Source organism: Bos grunniens, chromosome 11 (genome assembly GCF_055505025.1).
Source record: "Bos grunniens cultivar Pamir isolate PY7600 chromosome 11, Bosgru_T2T1.0, whole genome shotgun sequence".
NCBI classification, from domain to species: Eukaryota; Metazoa; Chordata; class Mammalia; order Artiodactyla; family Bovidae; genus Bos; species Bos grunniens.
The window spans coordinates 88,060,046-88,081,534 of NC_141175.1; the positions used below are offsets into that span (position 1 = coordinate 88,060,046).

The 21,489-nt window shown below is 36.9% G+C and overlaps 1 protein-coding gene across 8 annotated transcripts in view; it reads left to right on the forward strand.

Annotated features, from left to right (window-relative positions):
- Nucleotides 1-16,460, forward strand: part of HEATR5B (HEAT repeat containing 5B) — a 102,472-nt gene extending 86,012 nt beyond the window's left edge. For 3 of the 8 annotated variants that reach the window (XM_086327425.1, XM_086327426.1, XM_086327432.1), the window contains 7 exons: nucleotides 846-990; nucleotides 1,485-1,751; nucleotides 3,103-3,327; nucleotides 6,937-7,098; nucleotides 7,340-7,491; nucleotides 12,835-13,048; nucleotides 15,574-16,460. In XM_086327425.1, coding sequence (XP_086183551.1) covers nucleotides 846-990; nucleotides 1,485-1,751; nucleotides 3,103-3,327; nucleotides 6,937-7,098; nucleotides 7,340-7,491; nucleotides 12,835-13,048; nucleotides 15,574-15,878 — 1,470 coding nt within the window. In that variant the 3' untranslated portion in view covers nucleotides 15,879-16,460. Of the gene's footprint in view, nucleotides 1-845; nucleotides 991-1,484; nucleotides 1,752-3,102; nucleotides 3,328-3,757; nucleotides 4,292-6,936; nucleotides 7,099-7,339; nucleotides 7,492-12,834; nucleotides 13,049-15,573 lie in introns of those variants that run through there. The other 5 variants (XR_015137225.1, XM_086327427.1, XM_086327428.1 and 2 more) reach the window with 5 other exon arrangements.
- The last annotated feature ends 5,029 nt before the right edge of the window (nucleotides 16,461-21,489 follow it).

Here is a 21,489-nt window from a genome sequence, read left to right on the forward strand (position 1 = left end):
GAGCATTTTCTCAGGTAAATGGCGCCAGATTAGAGAAGTTTTGAGGAGTGAGTGAGGGGGTGAAGGGAGTGGCATCTTTCCATCAGGACAGAGACAGAAGAGATCATGGGGGCAGATGGAAGGATGTGAGGGTTTTCTGAGGTGTGGAGGGAAATTAGATAGGAAAGACTTGAGCAACTACTTATATTGGGGAAGAGAAGCTTAGCTTAGTTTATCTATGATATATGGGGTGTAATTGAGGTCCTTGACGAATCCTTGGGAAGTCAAAGAGGATGGCATGGAAGCATGTGAGAAAAAAATTATCAGCCTCGGACAAGGGGCTGATCTTGATCTTAAGGAAAGAGGTAAAGGTGGCTTTGGTTGCAATTTAATTTTTTTTCTCCCTCTTTGAAATTTGAGGTAGGTTCATTGGATGGGGTTGATGTGGAAGATTGTGAGAAGCCTAAATGAATAGTGAGTGGTTAAAGTTTGTAATAGTTCTGAGACGAATCTTGGAGCAACTTGCCAGCCTGCCTAGAATTTCTGGTGGACTACTCTTGAATACTCGGATTAGAAATCATAAATTTTAGTGACACTAAACACTAGCAATGCTGTTTAGTCCAAAAGAGAAAAGAAATATTTTAAATGGAAAAATCATTTAAATATGTAATGAAGTAATTTTTGACTGAAAATACGTTGGAATAAAATATGACCATTTTTCAAGATTATTATAGTATTTGCTGCATATTTTATGTATTAACTTTAGCTACCAAATCTATGTATTTTTATAGGTATATTTTCCTAGATTTAATAATATAAATATATCCTTTAAATTAATTTAATTTCTCTCTATTAATTTATAATAGCTGATTGGTGTTGAGTTACTGAGTGTTTTACACCGCCTCCTGTTGACCTGGAATCCACCGTCTGTCCAGCTGCTGGTGACTGGAGTTGTACAACAGATAGTAAGAGCTGCTCAGGATTATTTGCAAGAAAAAAGAAACACACTAAGTAAGCACAAGAAATCACACTAACTTTAAAGTAGATTTATTTCTATTCTAATATTTTGAATATTAATGTCAGGAAGTTTTTAATGAAAAAATTTAACCATACATTTAAAAGATTGCAGTTGATTTTACTTTCATTAGAATGACCCAAATGAAATTGCTCATATTCGACCATTTTCACGTACAAAAGTGTTAACTTCATGTGTTTCAAGCCTAGCATATGTGTTACTCCTATTATGAAATACATTCCTATTAAAAATACCTAATAAAATTTTATTTTTAGTAAAGTAAAGTAGAAAATGAATTGTTACATTTAAGGAGAGGTCAATAAACAATTATAAGGCAGAGAATTATTCTGAGAAAGACATGGCATCAGTTAGACATTTAGTTGTAAATTCTAAATTCTTTTGAAAGAATTTATTAAACACACTTACTGTATTGTTACCTCTACTATTTGTTATCCTTTTTGCTGAGAATTTCACTTTTCTTTTACCCAAGATGAGGATGATATGGAAAAAGAGTCCTGTCCTGTATTAGGAGAAGGAGGTGACAGTGGTGGTCTCATTCCTGGAAAATCTCTTGTGTTTGCAACTATGGAGCTGTTGATGTTCATTTTAGTACGTCATATGCCACATCTCAGTACCAAGATGTCGGACTCTCCAAGTCACATAGCCACTAAAACTCGACTGTCGGAAGAAAGTGCTCGTTTGGTGGCAGCCACAGTTACCATACTCTCCGACTTACCGTCTCTCTGTTCACCTGCTGGTATGGTGTTGCTCACTATTTGTAAATGTATTATACAGTATTAGACAGAGATGAGCTTGCCTTTGATTTTAAGTGCTATGATGATTTATTTTCCTATTAAGTCTTAAAGGAAAAGTAGGACTTATTTTTAAGGGTTTGTTTGCTTTAGGAGCCTATAAAGACTTAAGATTTAAAAAACCAAAACTCTAGATGCCTTTTTCAGGTACATTTCAAAGAAACTTCAGCAAAGAGACAGACCCACAGCTTGAGAGAAGACATTGAATGTTAGCAAATAGACGTAGAGTGAAATAACTAAACACTTTATTTTCTGATCTGGTTGCTACTCTTGAGCCACACTGACAAACATGTCAGAGAAGAGTGACAACCAACTTTAAGGAGCAACTGTTAATTAAAAAATTAAACCTGAAAAATATAATAGCTGTCTGCAGATACTTGAAGAACTAGTGGATAGAAAAGTAGGCACTTGATACTTCCCTGGTGGTCTAGTGGCTAAGGCCCTGGTCTCAATACAGGGGGTCCGGGTTTGATTTGCGATCAGGGAACTAGATCCCTCATGCTGCAACTGAGAGTTTACATGCTGAAACTAAAAGATCTCACATGCTGCAACTAAGACCCAACAAAACCAAACAAACGTTAAAAAAAAAATAAGAAAAGTAAACTTTTCCTCTGTTGTATCTAGGAAATAGATATCGTATCAGAAGATATAAAGGTATCTTTCAGCTCAGCACAAGCCTACAGATATGAAAACACTACTCCATTGAAGCTTCATAGGCAGTCTACACTGGAGGCATGTCCCAGTGGAGAAGGGAGTCTTAACCGTTAAGTGGGTGGTTAATTTGATTACCTTAAAGTTCTTTCAGCTACAAATCCTAGGATTCTTTCATTTCTTTTTGCCTTACCTATTTTTCAGTTTGCCTTACCTATTTATCAGCATTTTTATCAGTTTCCTGACTTGGTTAGTACATTGACTAACTTAGTACTAATGCTCACTTAGTACAATGAGATTGATTACTTGTCTTGGAATTGCTACATGATTCACCAAGTTTCTCAACTACTTCTCAAAGTATTTGACAGAAGTTTTCCTTCTGTGTGAAACACTAGAAGTAATACAAAAAAACAAGGCAAATTAGGAAAAGAAAGAAAATATTGACTTCTTTGAAATAGCTTGCGACATCCTTTTTATCTTTCAAACATTGAATTATAGTAATAGCAGTGCAATAAATTTTGTATAAATACAAGGAAAAGAAGTAATATTAAACCATAGTCAGTTGTAAAAAGATACAAACAATTGAAACAACTATAATACAGGAACTGAAGTAGTACAAGATAATCTGATTTGTTTTTATTTCAGGATGTATGACAATCTTGCCCACAATTCTGTTTTTAATTGCAAGAATATTGAAAGACACAGCAATAAAGTCTGCAGATAATCAGGTTCCTCCACCAGTCAGTGCAGCTCTTCAAGGGATCAAAAGTATTGTGACACTTTCAATGGCCAAAACTGAGGATACTCAAAAACAGTGGACAGCTCTAATTCGTAGCACTCTGGCATGCATCCTAGAATATTCCCAACCAGGTAATCTAGTCAGTTTTAATTTTTTTAATTTATTACGATATTTGTTCCTTAATGACTAACTGAATGAGCTCATCGGAAAACTGCTATATAACACTGAATAAACTCAGAGAAGTATTTTTAGTCCCATCTTTAGATGTGAACTTTTAGTTCCGATTTTGAGTATTGACACTCGATGCCCTTGCGTTGGGTTTCCCGGGTAGCTCAAATGGTGAACAGTCTGCCTGCAGTGCAGCAGACCTCGGTTCTTCCCTTGTCTTACCACTTACATACATCTTGGGAGTTCCCCCCCCAAAGAAAGAATGTGTATATATAAAACTCTTAGATTGTAAATTGTTCTGAACTCCTCGGTAGTTGTCTGTCATTTTATATTTATCAGTTATTAATTTTTCCCCTATCAATGGCCATTTTTACTATTTTTTATTTTTCCTAGTTATAAAAATTGTCTCAGTGACCAACCTTATAAATTCTTTATGCACGTGTGCTATGAGATTTTCTACCACATACCCGTAGAAGTGGAATTGATGACACATTTTAATTTTATCAGACATTGCCAAATTGCTCTGCAGAGTAGTTATATGAATTTGTACTACACCAACAGTGCATGATTCCCACCAATACATGGTATTTCAGACTTAAATTTCATTATCTGGTAAGTAAAACATGCTATTTTATTGTTTTTACTTGCATTTCTTGTTTGCCTAGTAAGTATAAGCATTTTTCATGTTTGTGTTTAATTTGGGGGGGAATGCTTATTCACATTTATCAGTGTTTGACATTTTCTTTCATGTTACTTCCGTTGTAAATGTGAAAAGATTGAAAACAGAATAATTAAAAATTTGTCATATTGCCTATTAAAACATTTCCACACTATCTAAAACTGTGGAGTAGGCCCAAGAATGAACAGATAGGGCAGTAAAATTGAACTGTGTAAGTTTAAGTCAATGGTAAATATCACAGAAGAAAATATCAATATCAGTTCAGTTCAGTCACTCAGTCGTGTCTGACTCTTTGCGACCCCATGAATCGCAGCACGCCAGGCCTCCCTGTCCATCACCAACTCCCGGAGTTTACCCAAACTCATGTCCATCGAGTTGGTGATGCTATCCAGCGATCTCATCCTCTGTCGTCCCCTTCTCTTCCTGCCCCCAGTCCCCTCCCAGCATGAGTCTTTTCCAATGAGTCAGCTTTTCGCGTGAGGTGGCCAAAGTATTGGAGTTTCAGCTTTAGGATCAGTCCTTCCAATGAACACCCAGGACTGATCTCCTTTAGGATGGACTAGTTGGATCTCCTTGCAGTCCAAGGGACTCTCAAGAGTCTTCTCCAACACCGCAGTTCAAAAGCATCAGTTCTTTGGTGCTCAGCTTTCTTCACAGTCCAACTTTAACATCCATACATGACCACAGGAAAAACCATAGCCTTGACTAGATGGAACTTTGTTGTCAAAGTAACGTCTCTGCTTTTGAATATGCTGTCTAGGTTGGTCATAACTTTCCTTCCAAGGAGTAAGTGTCTTTTAGTTTCATGGCTGCAATCACCATCTGCATATTGGACTATAAAATTTAACATAAGCCTGTGAAAAATGACATGCATTAAAAGTAGGTGATAAATCCTAAAGTTTCTTACCAGAAGGAAAATATTTTTTTCTGTTTCTTCAATTTTGTATCTATATGAGATGGAGGATGTTTGCTAAACTTATTTTGATAGTCATTTCATAATGTATGTGAGTCAAATTATTATGCTGTACATTTTAAATATATATGTAGTACTGTAAGCTCAACATTCAGAAAACTAAGATCATGGCATCTGGTCCCATCACTTCATGGGAAATAAATGAGGAAACATTGTCAGACTTTATTTTTTGGGGCTCCAAAATCACTGTAGATGGTGACTGCAGCCATGAAATTAAAAGACGCTTACTCCTTGGAAGGAAAGTTATGACCAACCTAGATAGCATATTCAAAAGCAGAGATGTTACTTTGCCAAAAAAGGTCCGTCTAGTCAAGGCTATGGTTTTTCCAGTGGTCATGTATGGACGTAAGAGTTGGACTGTGAAGAAAGCTGAGCGCCGAAGAATTGATGCTTTTGAACTGTGGTGTGGTGCTGGAGAAGACTCTTGAGAGTCCCTTGGACTCCAAGGAGATCCAACCAGTCCATCCTAAAGGAGACCAGTCCTGAGTGTTCACTGGAAGGAATGATGCTAAAGCTGAAATTCCAGTACTTTGGCCACCTCATGCGAAGAGTTGACTCATTGGAAAAGATTCTGATGCTGGGAGGGGATTGGGGGCAGGAGGAGAAGGGGGCGACAGAGGATGAGATGGCTGGATGGCGTCACCGACTCAATGGACATGAGTTTGGGTAAATTTCAGGAGTTGGTGATGGACAGGGAGGCCTGGTGTGCTGCGATTCATGGGGTCCCAAAGAGTCGGACACGACTGAGCAACTGAACCTAACTGAACTGAACTGTGTTTCAATTAAATCTCAATAAAACTAGAAAAAAAAATTTTTTTACAAAATGAATGTTGAAAAAGATCAAAACTGAAAATAATGTCAGTGTTAATATCATTTATGTACAAAAAAATCTTATAAACATTTAACACCCAGTATAAGAAAGAAAGAGCTTCTCGGGTGGTTCAGTGGTAAAGTATCTGCCTGCCAATGCAGGAGATATGGGTTAGATCCCTGGGTTAGGAAGATGCCCTGGAGAAGGAAATGGCAACTCACTCCAGTGTTCTTGCCTGGGAAATCCTATGGACCAAGGAGCCTGATGAGCTACAGTCCATTGAGTCACAAAAGAGTTGGACATGATTTAGCAACTAAACAACAACAACAAAGAAAGAGGAGAGAACAGGCAATGGTAAGAGAGAAATAGAAATGCCCACCAAGCATATAAAAAAATTGGCCATATTATTATATAAGCAAAGAAATAAAAACAAAAACAAAATAATACAAATTTTTACTTGTAAAACTCATTTAACAAAAAGTGTATGTACAGGTGGAATCGATGCCAGGAGAACATTTTCATACTTTGCTAAAGGGAATTTAAAACAGTTAAGACTTTCAGGGAGTCATTTCTGCAAAATATACGAAGAGCTTTAAAGATCTCATACTCTGACCTTGATCAAAAACTTCTGTTCAAGTTTATTTATTACAGTCTGTTTTATAATAAAGAAAATACGAAAGTGATAAATATAACTATCCAGCAGTAGGAAAGATATTAAATATGTACTCATTTGGATTATATGTCCATTATATCTATTAAAAATCATGTTTATAAATATTTATATATAAAAGACTAACCCAGACCAGAAGAAATTAAACAAAAACCTGGAAATTAAACTTGAACTATCCCTGGATGGCAAAATATTACATTTTATTTTCTTTCCCTTACCCTTGTTGAATTTTAAACAAACTATATCCTACTTTTATTACCTGAATTTTTTTCAGATTAATATTTGGAGGGGAAAACTTTAATTAGTTTTATTAATGTTACTAAAACTATTCTAACTTTATCAGGAGTTAATATTTTGCTTTTTAAGGTAGATTTTTAACAAGATAAACATTAAATGTCATAATTATATATGCTTTCATTTATATATGTGCTATGCTTAGTCGCTCAGTCATGTCCGACTCTTTGCGACCCCATGGACTGTAACCCACAAGGCTCCTCTGTCCATGGAATTCTCCAGGCAAGAATACTACAGTGGGTTGCCATGCCGTCCTCCAGGGGATCTTTCCAACCCATGCATCGAACCCAGCTCTCCCGCATTGCAGGTGGGTTCTTTACCATCTGAGCCACCAGGGAAGCCCATGAATACTGGGGTAGGTAGCCTATCCCTTCTCCAGGGGATCGTCCCAACTCAGGAATCTAACCGGGGTCTCCTGCGTTGCAGGTGGATTCTTTATCAGCTGAGCTACCAGGGAATCCTATATATTTATATATATATATAAATATTTCATTATTCATATATTTCAGAAAATTCTTTTTTTCTTTAATTTTCTGCTGTTATTTCAGAAGATTCTGTGCCTGTGCCTGATGAAGTAAGCATGCTAACAGCAATTGCACTTTTCTTGTGGTCTGCTGGTAGTGAAATAATAGGAGTTCAGTCACTGCAGAATGGCTGCATTTACAGATTTAAAAACGCATTAAATTCATGTGACCCGTGGGTAAGTTATACTTAAAACATAATAGTAAACCTTCCACTCTATAAGATAAATTTCAGATGTATTCATTAAAAATTTGTGATTCATCAAATGAAAAGTATTTGTTATATGAATTTTCCAGAAAACTGGAAAAGGTCACTGGTTAAAACTTAGGAGAGACATGTATATGTTAATTTATATATGCAGAAATTCCTCAGTATCTAAAATACTTGCTCAACCCTGGCATATACTGGTAGAGACTTTATGTGTTTCTCTTTTTCACTGTTTACTTAATCACACCAAGGACATTAAAAAAATGTTTTTCTAAAAAATAAGTTTTTTTGTTTTATAGTGTCAGCATCAAAACAAATGATTCTTAAACCTATTGAACATCAGGAGAAAAAGCAATTTAGTAACATCTACCACTGTCTTCCTGAATCAGAGTCTCCAGATGTGTGGTCCACAGATGTGTATTTTTAAAATATTCCCCAGGAATTTTTCTTTTGTCCAATGATGTTTAGTAGCTTTTCTTGTACCGAAGCACTGAAACAGTTTTTCCCACTTTGTTCCCTTACATCAATGAGTTGATGCACCTTCCTTTCTTCTTTGTTCTTTTGCTTCATATTAATATGAAGTCTTTCTAATCTAAAGTGGAGCCACTGAAACTACTTTGTAAGCCTAGAACACTTAAATTGGTTTAAGCATTTATTTTCAGAGAATCCAAATGGAATTGAGGTGTGTGATATATTTTATAGCTTTGTTTGACATCATTCAAATATTAGCCATATAAAATATGTTAGGTTAAGGTGAGAGGAACTTATATGCAGAGTATGTCATGAGAAACGCTGGACTGGAAGAAGCACAAGTTGGAATCAAGATTGCCAGGAGAAATATCAATAACCTCAGATATGCAGATAACACCACCCTTATGGGAGAAAGTGAAGAGGAACTAAAAAGCATCTTGATGAAAGTGAAAGAGGGGAGAGAAAAAGTTGGCTTAAATCTCACCATTCAGAAAACGAAGATCATGGCATCCGGTCCCATCACTTCATGGGAAATAGATGGGGAAACAGTGTCAGACTTTATTTTGGGGGGCTCCAGAATCACTGCAGATGGTGATTGCAGCCATGAAATTAAAAGACGCTTACTCCTTGGAAGGAAAGTTATGACCAACTTAGATAGTATATCGAAAAGCAGAGATATTACTTTGCCAACAGAGGTCCATCTAGTCAAGGCTATGGTTTTTCCTGTGGTCATGTATGGATGTGAGAGTTGGACTGTGAAGAAAGCTGAGCTCCGAAGAATTGATGCTTTTGAACTGTGGTGCTGGAGAAGACTTGAGAGTCCCTTGGACTGCAAGGAGATCCAACCAGTCCATCCTAAAGGAGATCAGTCCTGGGTGTTCACTGGAAGGACTGATGCTAAAGCTGAAACTCCAATACTTTGGCCACCTTGTGCAAAGAGTTGACTCAATTGGAAAAGACCCTGATGCTGGGACGGATTGGGGGCAGGAGGAGAAGGGGACGACAGAGGATGAGATGGCTGGATGGCATCACTGACTCGATGGACGTGAGTCTGAGTGAACTCCGGGAGTTGGTGATGGACAGGGAGGCCTCACGTGCTGCGATTCATGGAGTCTCAGAGTCGGACACGACTGAGTGACTAAACTGAACTGAAAAGGTGAGAGATCAGATCAGTCGCTCACTCATGTCCGACTCTTAGCGACCCCATGAATCGCAGCACGCCAGGCCTCCCTGTCCATCACCAACTCCCGGAGTTCACTGAGACTCACGTCCATCGAGTCAGTGATGCCATCCAGCCTTCTCATCCTCTGGTGTCCCCTTCTCCTCCTGCCCCCAATCCCTCCCAGCATCAGAGTCTTTTCCAATGAGTCAACTCTTGACATGAGGTGGCCAAAGTAGTGGAGTTTCAGCTTTAGCATCATTCCTTCCAAAGAAATCCCAGGACTGATCTCCTTCAGAATGGACTGGTTGGATCTCCTTGGAGTCCAAGGGACTCTCAAGAGTCTTCTCTAACACCACAGTTCAAAAGCATCAATTCTTCGACGCTCAGCCTTCTTCACAGTCCAACTCTCACATCCATACATGACCACAGGAAAAACCATAGCCTTGACTAGACGGAGCTTTATTGGCAAAGTAATGTCTCTACTTTTGAATATGCTATCTAGGTTGGTCATAACTTTCCTTCCAAGGAGTAAGCGTCTTTTAATTTCATGGCTGCAGTCACCATCTGTAGTGCTTTTGGAGCCAAGAAAAATAAAGTCTGACACTGTTTCCACTGTTTCCCCATCTGTTTCCCATGAAGTGGTGGGACTGGATGCCATGATCTTTGTTTTCTGAATGTTGAGCTTTAAGCCAACTTTTTCACTCTCCAGTTTCACTTTCATCAAGAGGCTTTTGAGTTCCTCTTCACTTTCTACCATAACGGTGGTGTCATCTGCATATCTAAGGTTATTGATATTTCTCCTGGCAATCTTGATTCCAGCTTGTGTTTCATCCAGTCCAGCGTTTCTCATGATGTACTCTGCATATAAGTTAAATAAACAGGGTGACAGTATACAGCCTTGACGCACTCCTTTTCCTATTTGGAACCAGTCTGTTGTTCCATGTCCAGTTCTAACTGTTGCTTCCTGACCTGCATATAGGTTTCTCCAAGAGACAGATCAGGTGGTCTGGTATTCCCATCTCTTTCAGAATTTTCCAGTTTATTGTGATCCACACAGTCAAAGGCTTTGGCTTAGTCAATAAAGCAGAAATAGATGTTTTTCTGGAACTCTCTTGCTTTTTCCATGATCCAGCGGATGTTGGCAATTTGATCTCTGGTTCCTCTGCCTTTTCTAAAACCAGCTTGAACATCTGGAAGTTCCTGGTTCACATATTGCTGAAGCCTGGCTTCAAGAATTTTGAGCATTACTTTACTAGCATGTGAGATGAGTACAATTGTGCGGTAGTTTGAGCATTCTTTGGCATTGCCTTTCTTTGGGATTGGAATGACAACTGACCTTTTCCAGTACTGTGGCCACTGCTGAGTTTTCCAAATTTTCTGGCGTATTGAGTGCAGCACTTTCACAGCATCATCTTTCAGAATTTGGAATAGCTCAACTGGAATTCCATCACCTCTACTAGCTTTGTTCGTAGTGATGCTTTCTAAGGCCCACTTGACTTCACATTCCAGGATATCTGGCTCTAGGTCAGTGATCACACCATCGTGATTATCTGGGTTGTGAAGCTCTTTTTTGTACAGTTCTTCTGTGTATTCTTGACATCTCTTCTTAATATCTTCTGCTTCTGTTAGGTCCATACCATTTCTGTCCTTTATGGAGCTCATCTTTGCATGAAATGTTCCTTTGGTATCTCTGATTTTCTTGAAGAGATCCCTAGTCTTTCCCATTCTGTTGTTTTCCTCTATTTCTTTGCATTGATCGCCGAAGAAGGCTTTCTTATCTCTTCTTGCTATTCTTTGAAACTCTGCATTCAGATGTTTATATCTTTCCTTTTCTCCTTTGCTTTTCACTTCTCTTCTTTTCACAGCTATTTGTAAGGCCTCCCCAGACAGCCATTTTGCTTTTTTGCATTTCTTTTCCATGGGATGGTCTTGATCCCTGTCTCCTGTACAGTGTCACGAACCTCATTCCATAGTTCATCATGCACTCTGTCTATCAGATCTAGTCCCTTAAATCTATTTCTCACTTCCACTGTATAATCATAAGGGATTTGATTTAGGTCATACCTGAATGGTCTAGTGGTTTTCCCTACTTTCTTCAATTTAAGTCTGAATTTGGCAATAAGGAGTTCATGGTCTGAGCCACAGTCAGCTCCTGGTCTTGTTTTTGCTGACTGTATAGAGCTTCTCCATCTTTGGCAAAGAATATAATCAATCTGATTTCTGTGTTGACCATCTGGTGATGTCCATAGATAGAGTCTTCTCTTGTGTTGTTGGAAGAGGGTGTTTGTTATGACCAGTGCATTTTCTTGGCAAAACTCTATCAGTCTTTGCCTTGCTTCATTCCATATTCCAAGGCCAAATTTGCCTGCTACTCCAGGTGTTTCTTGACTTCCTACTTTTGCATTCCAGTCCCCTATAATGAAAAGGACATCTTTTTTGGGTGTTAGTTCTAAAAGGTCTTGTAGGTCTTCATAGAACCGTTCAACTTCAGCTTCTTCAGCATTACTGGTTGGGGCATAGACTTGGATTACTCTGATATTGAATGGTTTGCCTTGGAAACGAACAGAGATCATTCTGTCTTTTTTGAGATTGCATCCAAGTACTGCATTTCAGACTCTTTTGTTGACCATGATGGCTACTCCATTTCTTCTGAGGAATTCCTGCCCGCAGTAGTATATATAATGGTCATCTGAGTTAAATTCACCCATTCCAGTCCATTTCAGTTCGCTGATTCCTAGAATGTCGACATTCACTCTTGCCATCTCTTGTTTGACCACTTCCAATTTGCCTTGATTCATGGACCTGACAGTCCAGGTTCCTATGCAATATTGCTCTTTACAGCATTGGACCTTGCTTCTATCACCAGTCACATCCACAGCTGGGTATTGTTTTTGCTTTGGCTCCATCCCTTCATTCTTTCTGGAGTTATTTCTCCACTGATCTTCAGTAGCATATTGGGCACCTACTGACCTGGGGAGTTTCTCTTTCAGTATCCTATCATTTTGCCTTTTCATACTGTTCATGGGGTTCTAAAGGCAATACTGAAGTGGTTTGCCATTCCCTTCTCCAGTGGACCACATTCTGTCAAATCTCTCCACCATGACCCGCCCGTCTTGGGTTGCCCCACAGGCATGGCTTAGTTTCATTGAGTTAGACAAGGCTGTGGTCCTCGTGTGATTAGATTGACTAGTTTTCTGTGAGTAAGGTTTTAGTGTGTTTGCTCTCTGATGCCCTCTTGCAATACCTACCGTCTTACTTGGGTTTCTCTTACCTTGGGCGTGGGGTATCTCTTCACGGCTGCTCCAGCGAAGCGCAGTGATTGCTCCTTACCTTGGACAAGGGTGAGAGGGACAGTTGTAAACTAAAGATAGAATTAAAAACAATAATTAGAATTCCTGTTACCTAATTTCTTACACAGTAAAGAAATATAAAAATTATATAAGCAGTGGTAATTTGGGCGCTAACATATAAGGAATGTTTGATTAATTTCAATTTTATTTAGTTAGCATATTAGAAGTTTTATTATTCCATTTCTATAAGTAGAAATGGCATTAATTCATCACATTTCTATTTTCATCCTGCAGTATTGCTTGTTTTCCATACATATTAAGATGCAATGTGATTGTAGAGCAAATAAGAACTGTCACACATGTAAATTAATAAAATTATTTTCTTTTATAGGTTCAAGCCAAATGTTACCAGCTTCTCCTCTCAGTTTTTCAACATTCGAATCGGGCCCTTTCAACTCCTTATATCCATTCCTTAGCTCCAATAGTAGTTGAAAAGCTAAAAGCTGTTGAAAGAAACAGACCAGGCAGTAGTACAGAACTCTTAGCTGTTCAAGAAGGAATCAAAGTTCTTGAAACATTGGTTGCTCTTGGGGAAGAACAGAACAGTAAGTATTTTCCTCTAAAAAGCCACTAGTCTAAAATGAAGATTTGTATTACATATTAATCTTATTTGCTACTTGCAAAAGGCCATTGCAGCAGTAAATTTTCTAAAGGTTGTTACTATGTCAAAGCTTAATGTTTTTGCCTGTGTTGCTAACAAAATTGAATTGATTTATATTTAAGAGCAAGAGTTTAAAATAAATTACGGATGCATTTCAACCCATGGATCTTTTCTTCTAGGAAAGTACTGTTTAAGAACTAGGGAAAATATGGCTGTTTAATATATTTTTAAGAATAACACATTTTGGTGTTTGTAAGAGATATATAAAAGCTTTTTAATAAATAGGACCAGATTAGTATTCATGCTAAACATCAGTATTAAAATACTACAGAATTTAAAATTATTGTTTTTTAATTTGATGAAAAACTACCATATACATCCATTTAACCAGAGACTTATGCAACTTAATACTTACTCCTCTTTATTCCCTAAGCTTAGATTTCATCACAATCTAAAATTTATCTTCAAAAATATGACTTCTAATCGTTACAGAAAGAGTGTACTTTTTAAACTAGTACCTTATGATGAATTCTTAAGCTGTTTCCAGTTTTTTAAGATCATCAATAACTGAAATGAGTGTTCTTGCACAGATATCTTTGCACACTTATTTTTTTTTTAAATTGACGTTTTATTATCTGTGATCACTCTATGTTTTTTTTAAATGAAGTAAATTTGCATTAACAGAATAAAAAACAGTAGAAGTAGAATTTAACAGTATAACTAGAGTCATTCCTCTGGGGTCTTAACAGAACTCTGAAATGTGGTATCTGATTAGTGGAACCTTCCATTTTTCACAAATGGTGGTAGCAGTGGGACGGATGTTCTTAAATGCCTTGCCAGGCCCATGATCATTTACCCCCATAGTCCAAAACAGAGTTTAAAAGATGAAGAGCTATCTCCTCCTGTGTGTTACTTCTATCAGATAATTTTTTTAAGTGAAATTATTGGGTTGAAAGGAAGGCACATTTTTAAGACTTTTAATATATATTGCCAGATTATTCTCTGGGTAAAAATTGCATCAGTTTTTCTATCATAAAATTTTTCCTCTTCTCTTGAAAGAATTTCACAGATGTTAGAAAGGTAGTGGAGATTTTAAAAAAGCTATTGCTGATAAGTTCCCTATAAAATGATAATCCAGAATTACTGCAGTGGAAGAGAAGAGTATAGAAGTGATTGTGGAAAAAAAATTGATCTGACTTGATGAGTATAGGTTATAGGGACAAGAGAAAGAGAAGAGCCAAATATTACTGTGTTACTTGGAAGAAGCATGGAAGCCGTCTTAAAATTGAGAAGTTCAGGAAGAAGAGCTGTTTGGGAGGAGCTGATAAGTTTAGTTGAAACTAGATGTTAACATTATTTGGATAGAAATGTTATGGCTGACATCATGGTCCATGTTTGGTGACTCAACATGATTTTGTTTTTATTTGTATTTTACTCAGTGTAAATTCCATAAACATACAGACTAAATCTTATTCATTTCATAATCTCAACATTGAGCTTATTGACTTTTGCATAGTTAGTATTAAATTATGTCTGACTTGAGTTGACTCTTGGGATCAATTCCTGAACAGGTGTTCTAATTTAGGTAGGGAAGAGAGTCTTATACTTTTTCAAATAATTCTCTATTGTTTGAATTCTTTTAACAGCAAGAATATATTCATGTATTATTCATGAAATTAAATATAGTTTAATAGTTAGATTTAACAAGGTTCATTTAATAAATAACCCTTTAATTTTCCATGTAAGAGCCAATTAATTTAAAGTATGAAATAACTGAGGCAATGTAGCTTCAATTCTCAAACCAGTTTCTAGTATTTAGTATTAATGGGCTATATCAACAGTAAGCACCATAATGATTTCATTTTTTAAAGGACTGCTTTACTCAGATGTTTTGTACTATAGTAAGACTTCCAAGAGGTAGAATAGGCAGTCGTCACTTTTTGAAAATTAATACTAAATCTGAGGCTAACTGCCGTGCACAAACCAAAGGGAAATGGTTGTCATCACATTAATGTATACATTAGCTCATGCTTTGACGGTTTCTTCCTCCTAATGAATGCTTCAGGTTTCTGTTCCTTGTTGCATTAAACTTCCAACCTTCCTATTCTGGAATACCCTTGGAATTTTCACAATTTTATTCTCAAAATACATTTTACCAGTGGCCTTTGTAAAATTCTTCATTTTTACCTTTTAGCCAGTATTTTTTAAAATAAAACAATTAGTATAAATGCAAAATATACAGTCTTAACAGGAAATCAAACCTGATTTCCTACGCTAACGTGGCTTGGAGAATTAATAAATATTCAATATTAATAATGAATAATTATTGAGGTCTAAAATAGATTGGGCACATTTACTTGTGTTTTATTATAATTCAGACTACTGTGGTAATTGCCTAGGGTTAAATAAAGGTTTACTGTAATTTTCAGATTCATGAGCATCTTCAGACTTTATCTTTGTTATTTGCAGGAGTCCAATTACTTGCTCTTTTAGTTCCCACTTTGATCTCTTACCTGCTGGATGAAAATTCTTTTGCCTCAGCAAGCACAGCTTCCAAAGATCTCCATGAGTTTGCACTCCAGAATTTAATGCATATTGGACCTCTGTATCCACACGCTTTCAAGACAGTAATGGGAGCAGCTCCTGAGCTGAAAGTACGTCTGGAAACTGCTGTTAGAGCAAGTCAAGCTAGTAAGGCTAAAGTGGCCACCAGGCAGCCAGCCCCAACCGTGCACTCTGCACCAACAATTAAGCTAAAAACAAGTTTCTTTTAATGTGCAATTCCATTTATTTTTGTTTATATTGTCAGTATCATTCCAGTCTATAGGTTCAACTTTATTTATACACAGGAATTATATGCTTCTGAGGTAGGGTAAGTGAAATAATGCTCACACTGGTTTCTGATTTTGAAGGAATGATTTTTTTTTTTTATTGTGGTGAATGTGCTTTCATTTTTTCTCCTAATAATGTTTCTCTTTTATGAATTAATTTATTTTTTAAACACTAAGCCATAATCTTTTAAATTAAATGCAAAATATTGTATCATGTAGTTGGGCGGCCTGTTGTTATTGTCAGGAAAAAAATGGTATATTCAGTAGCATCTGTTACCAAAAAAAATTAACTGAAAAGCAAGCAGAATTTAAATTTTGAAGAAACAAAATAATGTGAAGTGTCTGTTTCATGGTGTATATATTAAGAATAAAGTTACATTTTCTTAGCATTTCTCAGAAAGTCCTTACCTTTCTGCTAGATCTTCTTGCTTTCATATTAGATTACTAAATTATGCTTGTGTATATTTTAGTTAACTGAATGAAAACTCTCATTTAAAGATCCATTAAAATGATTCAAATATGGAATAATGTTCTGGTTTTTTTAATGGCTGCAATTTTTTAATGGCTGCAAGTTTTTAATGGCTCACTTATGCTTTGTAATTACAGAGCCTTGAGTTCTGGCTCTGGTTGGTTTCATTCATCAAATACTAATATTGAGTGCCTACTATGTAGACGGCATCGAGCTAAGTGCTGGAGGGCATACAAAAATGAATTAGTCATAGTTAGGCCAGTCTCTCATGCAGTGGGAATTTTAGCACATCAAATAGATAATTGATGAATGAATGTTTGTCATACTGTTTAGCACACTTTAAACACCAAGTTTTACCAGATGTGTAATGTAGACTGAACCTTTCTGAACGTTCCAAATACGTACCTTGTCATCACCTGCTGCTGCTGCTGCTGCTGCTGCTAAGTCGCGTCAGTCGTGTCCGACTCTGTGCGACCCCATAGACGGCAGCCCACCAGGCTCCCCTGTCCCTGGGAGTCTCCAGGCAAGAACACTGGAGTGAGTTGCCATTTCCTTCTCTAGTGCATGAAAGTGAAAAGTGAAAGTGAAGTCGCTCAGTCGTGTCCGACTCTTCGCGACCCCATGGGCTGCAGCCTACCAGGCTCCTCCGTCCATGGGATTTTCTAGGCAAGAGTACTGGAGTGGGGTGCCATCGCCTTCTCTGGTCATCACCTACTACCTCCTACTTATTCTCTCTCAGACCCTCACCAATTGGCAGCTGATGTAGCCTTGCCTTCCTCATGTAGTCTTTAGACCTCAGATAGGTGTGTTCTCTCATTTATTTTCTTACTGACTTTTACTTCTGCAAGGTTTTTTGTTTTTTCATTTTATACGTGCTTTTCCAAAGCTATTCTGTTTGTTTTTTAGAGGTTTTTTTGGTAACACTTTATTGAGATATTATTCACATACCATACAATTCACCCATATTAAATGTGTAATTCAGTAGTTTTTAGTATGTTCACAGAGTAGTATAAGCATCACCACAATGAATTGTCAACATTTTCATTATCCCAAAAAGAAATCTGACACCATTTAGCTATTGCCCCACAAGTTCTCTGCTTCCCCCGAGCTTACTTTCTATCAATTCTCATATTAAATATGAACATTTCATATAAATGAAATCGTACACTGTTTGTGACTGACTTCTTGACTTAACATTTTTAAGGTTCATGCATGTGGTAGCATGCATCAGTACTGCATCCTTTTTAATGGTTGAATACTGTTCCTTTCTGTTTATATTTTATTTATCCATTCATTAGTTGATGGGCGTTTGTGTTGTTTTCATTTTTTGTGTATTACAAATAGTGCTGCTGTAAACAATTGTATACAAGTATTTGTGTTGCTCTTGTTTTTCATTTCGCCTGGAATTGCTGCATTCGTGGAATTGCTGGCTCAGTGGGAACTCTGTGTTTAACTTTCTAAGAAACTGCCAGACTGTTTTCCAGTCTCCTTGTTTTTGTGCACATAACCCTTTTCATTCATCTATTTATGAAGTATGTTTATCTCTCCCTTGGCTGTTTTCTGCTGGGCTTTGTACCTCCCAGGCTTTCCCCATCATTTCCTGCTTTGGGGAATATACTACATCATAAAGTAGCAATGATTCTCTCTCTTTTCCTTCTCTCCTTCCATCTTTATTTTTCTCCCTTTCCTCTCCCCAGTACATCTTTATACTTTCTCTCAACTCTTCTGAGCCACTGACAACTTAACCTCTAGTTTTCTATGATCATATCTATAAAAGGAAGATCTGTTTGATGAATTATATTTATTAATTTGTTTCACTGCCCAACTTATTTATTATGATATGAGAAAATATCTCTCATTTGTGAAATAGAAAAGTCCCTTAATCTTGTCTAATGAACATAAAAGCAGTCAGAGATCAAAGGAAAATCAATTTTATACATTATTGTAAGTTAATTTTAATTATAAAATTTGATTTATTAAATTTTGGGGAAAATTACCACAATTCACCACACAGGCCAAATCATTGTTGATATTTTAATCCATTCTCTTCCACATTTGTAATCCCCCGAGCTTACTTTCTATCAATTCTCATATTAAATATGAACATTTCATATAAATGAAATCGTACACTGTTTGTTTATTAAATTTTGGGGAAAATTACCACAATTCACCACGCAGGCCAAATCATTGTTGATATTTTAATCCATTCTCTTCCACATTTGTAATCACGTCCTGTAGGTAGGCTGTTGTATCCACTTATTTTATGTCATTTTTTTCATAGAATTACTCTAATATAGGATAGATTTAGTAACCATCTTTTAGATACCTACTAAATAATAAATGTACTGTTACTGACTTGGCCATCATCCTGTGCTATGGTACTTGGCTTCTAGTGTTTATATTAAAATAAGTAATGCTGCATTTGGCTTTTTAAAAATGAAAGTTTGTAGATTATTTCCTTGGTTTAGATTTCTTAAAGGGGTAAAGATATGACAGTTTTGAATTTTGATATGCATTGCTGAATCTTAGAAAGCTCTGCTTTTTGAAATAAGAGATGTGAAAATAAAACTGGGTTATTGTTTACCAGATTCCAAGAAAATGCCTTGGAGTGCACTTAAATCTCCCCAATATTTTGATATAGCTAAATGTTTTTTAAAATGGCATTTTAGTTAGCTGTAAATCATTACAAAGTGAGTAAGAAAGACCTAATGAAATTGCTGTATAGTAAAAATATACTTCTTAAAACAAAGAAATTGACAGTCCTGCCCTATACACTGTGGGCCTTCTGTGTGTATGCAGGGGGAGGCTGGACTGAGGGGGTTGAAGAATCACCTTCATGCGCCACATGTCAAGAGCAGTGACAGAATGGTGTGTATCCAAGCCCAATGATACAGAGGAACTGAGGGTAAGAAAGAGCAACATGATCGTTAACCATCAGATAGGAGAGTCAGACCATGGACCACAGCAGTAGGACAATGTTTCAAATAAGTGGTTTGGAATAGAACTTAAAAGAATTTTCTGAGAGAAATGATTGCCTGTTGAGAAATGATTGCCTTGTGATAGTGCATCCCTTGACACTGGACACACACGAAGAGGACTTGAATCCCTGTTAAAGATTTTGTAATAAGATTGTGTAATGTCTGTTATTCATGCATTGCCCCATTCAGTAATTGAAATACAATAAAGAACAGTCAGGCAAAGAATCTACCATATGTTTACATTCTGCCTGGGGAGGGAGAGAAAATAATCTGAGGTTGTGATCACGAGGAAAGAAAGGTACAAAACAAGGTGTAATAGAGGATAATCAAGGATTCCTTTGTAGGCTTGTCTGGAGCCTCGCCTGGCTTCTACTCTTCAGATTCCATATGTGAGTACCTGACATTGGTTCTCAGAAACTCCTCAACTTAAAATTGGACTCTTTACCTACTTACCTAAAACCTGCTTCTCAACTCATGATCTCCAGCTAACTCTTATACTGGCGTTATACTCCAACACAACTCTTATACTGATAAGTAAGCGGTTCATAAATTTTGGTATCATCTCTGACACGTCCCACGTTCTCCCTCGCTATGCACCAAGTTTCCTGAATACCTCCACGTGTCTTTACTGCCATTATCACCATCTTAGTCCAACACCACGGTTGATTGCAATGTAGCAAAATGGGGGCTGTGGATGGTAGGGTCAGTCTGCCTGGATTGGAACCTGACTGTCACCTACAACCTGTGTGAACTTGAGCAAGTCACTTGTTTCTACATTTGTAAAATGAGAAAAATAATAATTCTTATTTTATAAAGTAGCTGTAGGTTAAATGAGTCAATACTTGGCAAAAGCCCTTAAAATAGTGCCTGACCCTTAGAAAACGATTTAGACATGTCAGCTAATATTGTATTTCTCATGCAGAAACTGAAATGATCTTTATATTTTCGAATCTGATGCCTTTCTGAAAACTCTTCAGCTGATTACTGTACCATAAAGACCAATTCCATAAAGTACTCTTAGGCCCCTTCATAATCTGACCCCTGCCTACTTCACCTCGCCCTTTTATTTCATCTGGTCTTATAACCATATGTGGTATGCCTACATGTCAGATGAAAATAATCTGTGTACTTCCACATAGGGACATTATAAGGATCAAGTTAATGCATATAAAATGCATTATTTTTCTTAAGTGCTTAATAAGTACCAGGTGTAAAAATAACAATTATTAATTTCTGTTGTTCTTTACATGTCAGCTATATAGGACTTCTTTCAGAATATCAGAGGCACCATAGTATTTTTTCCTCAGGTGTTTGAAATTTGCTGAAAGCTCCAATTCACCTTCTAACTAGTTTGTACTCTTCATGTTTTAATCTGGCTACATTCTCATAGAAATGTTGCAGCATTTATTTAGTTACTGTCATCTACTATACTAAACACTGTATTATTTAAATTGTCCTTTTCTCCTATAATGAAAATGTACGTATCGGCTCTTTAAGCTTGAATATAGTCAGCTCATGGGTAGTAAAGTTACACATTATGAGTTCGTGTGAAACTGTCTATGAGCTGGTCCAAACCATCCCCTTGTTACTTTATGTCCTGCAGCTGGGGGGAAATCTGGGCCAGGAGATAACATAGATAATGGTAGAATTTTCCATCACAGGGAACAACTGCCAGTGCTAAAATTAACATGTATTGAACAACAGTAGCATATTGAGGGCCTACTGAGTAGAGGAAGAGAAATACAGTACATGCAATGTAAGTTACAGCTTTTTTGAAAACATTTAAGGGCACATAGTCTTGAAAAAACAAAAATACACTGAACCTCTTCAACCTCATTCATTTTTCTTATGTTTCTAGTACAGTGCCCAGATTTGTACCCCACATCATGTTTATAAGAAAACAACATATACTTGAATTCTTTAGAGAACTGACTTTATTGATGTTAATGGAATATCAGATGGGAGTTTGGGGTGGGAGGTGTTGTCCTGAGCAGTTCAAGCCTAAATGAAGATTGGGTTTCTGCTGAGAAAAGGCTCCACCTGGGAGACCAGTATGTTGAATAGCCAGCAGGAATAGCCAGTTTATAAAAATGTTAAAAATGTTCTT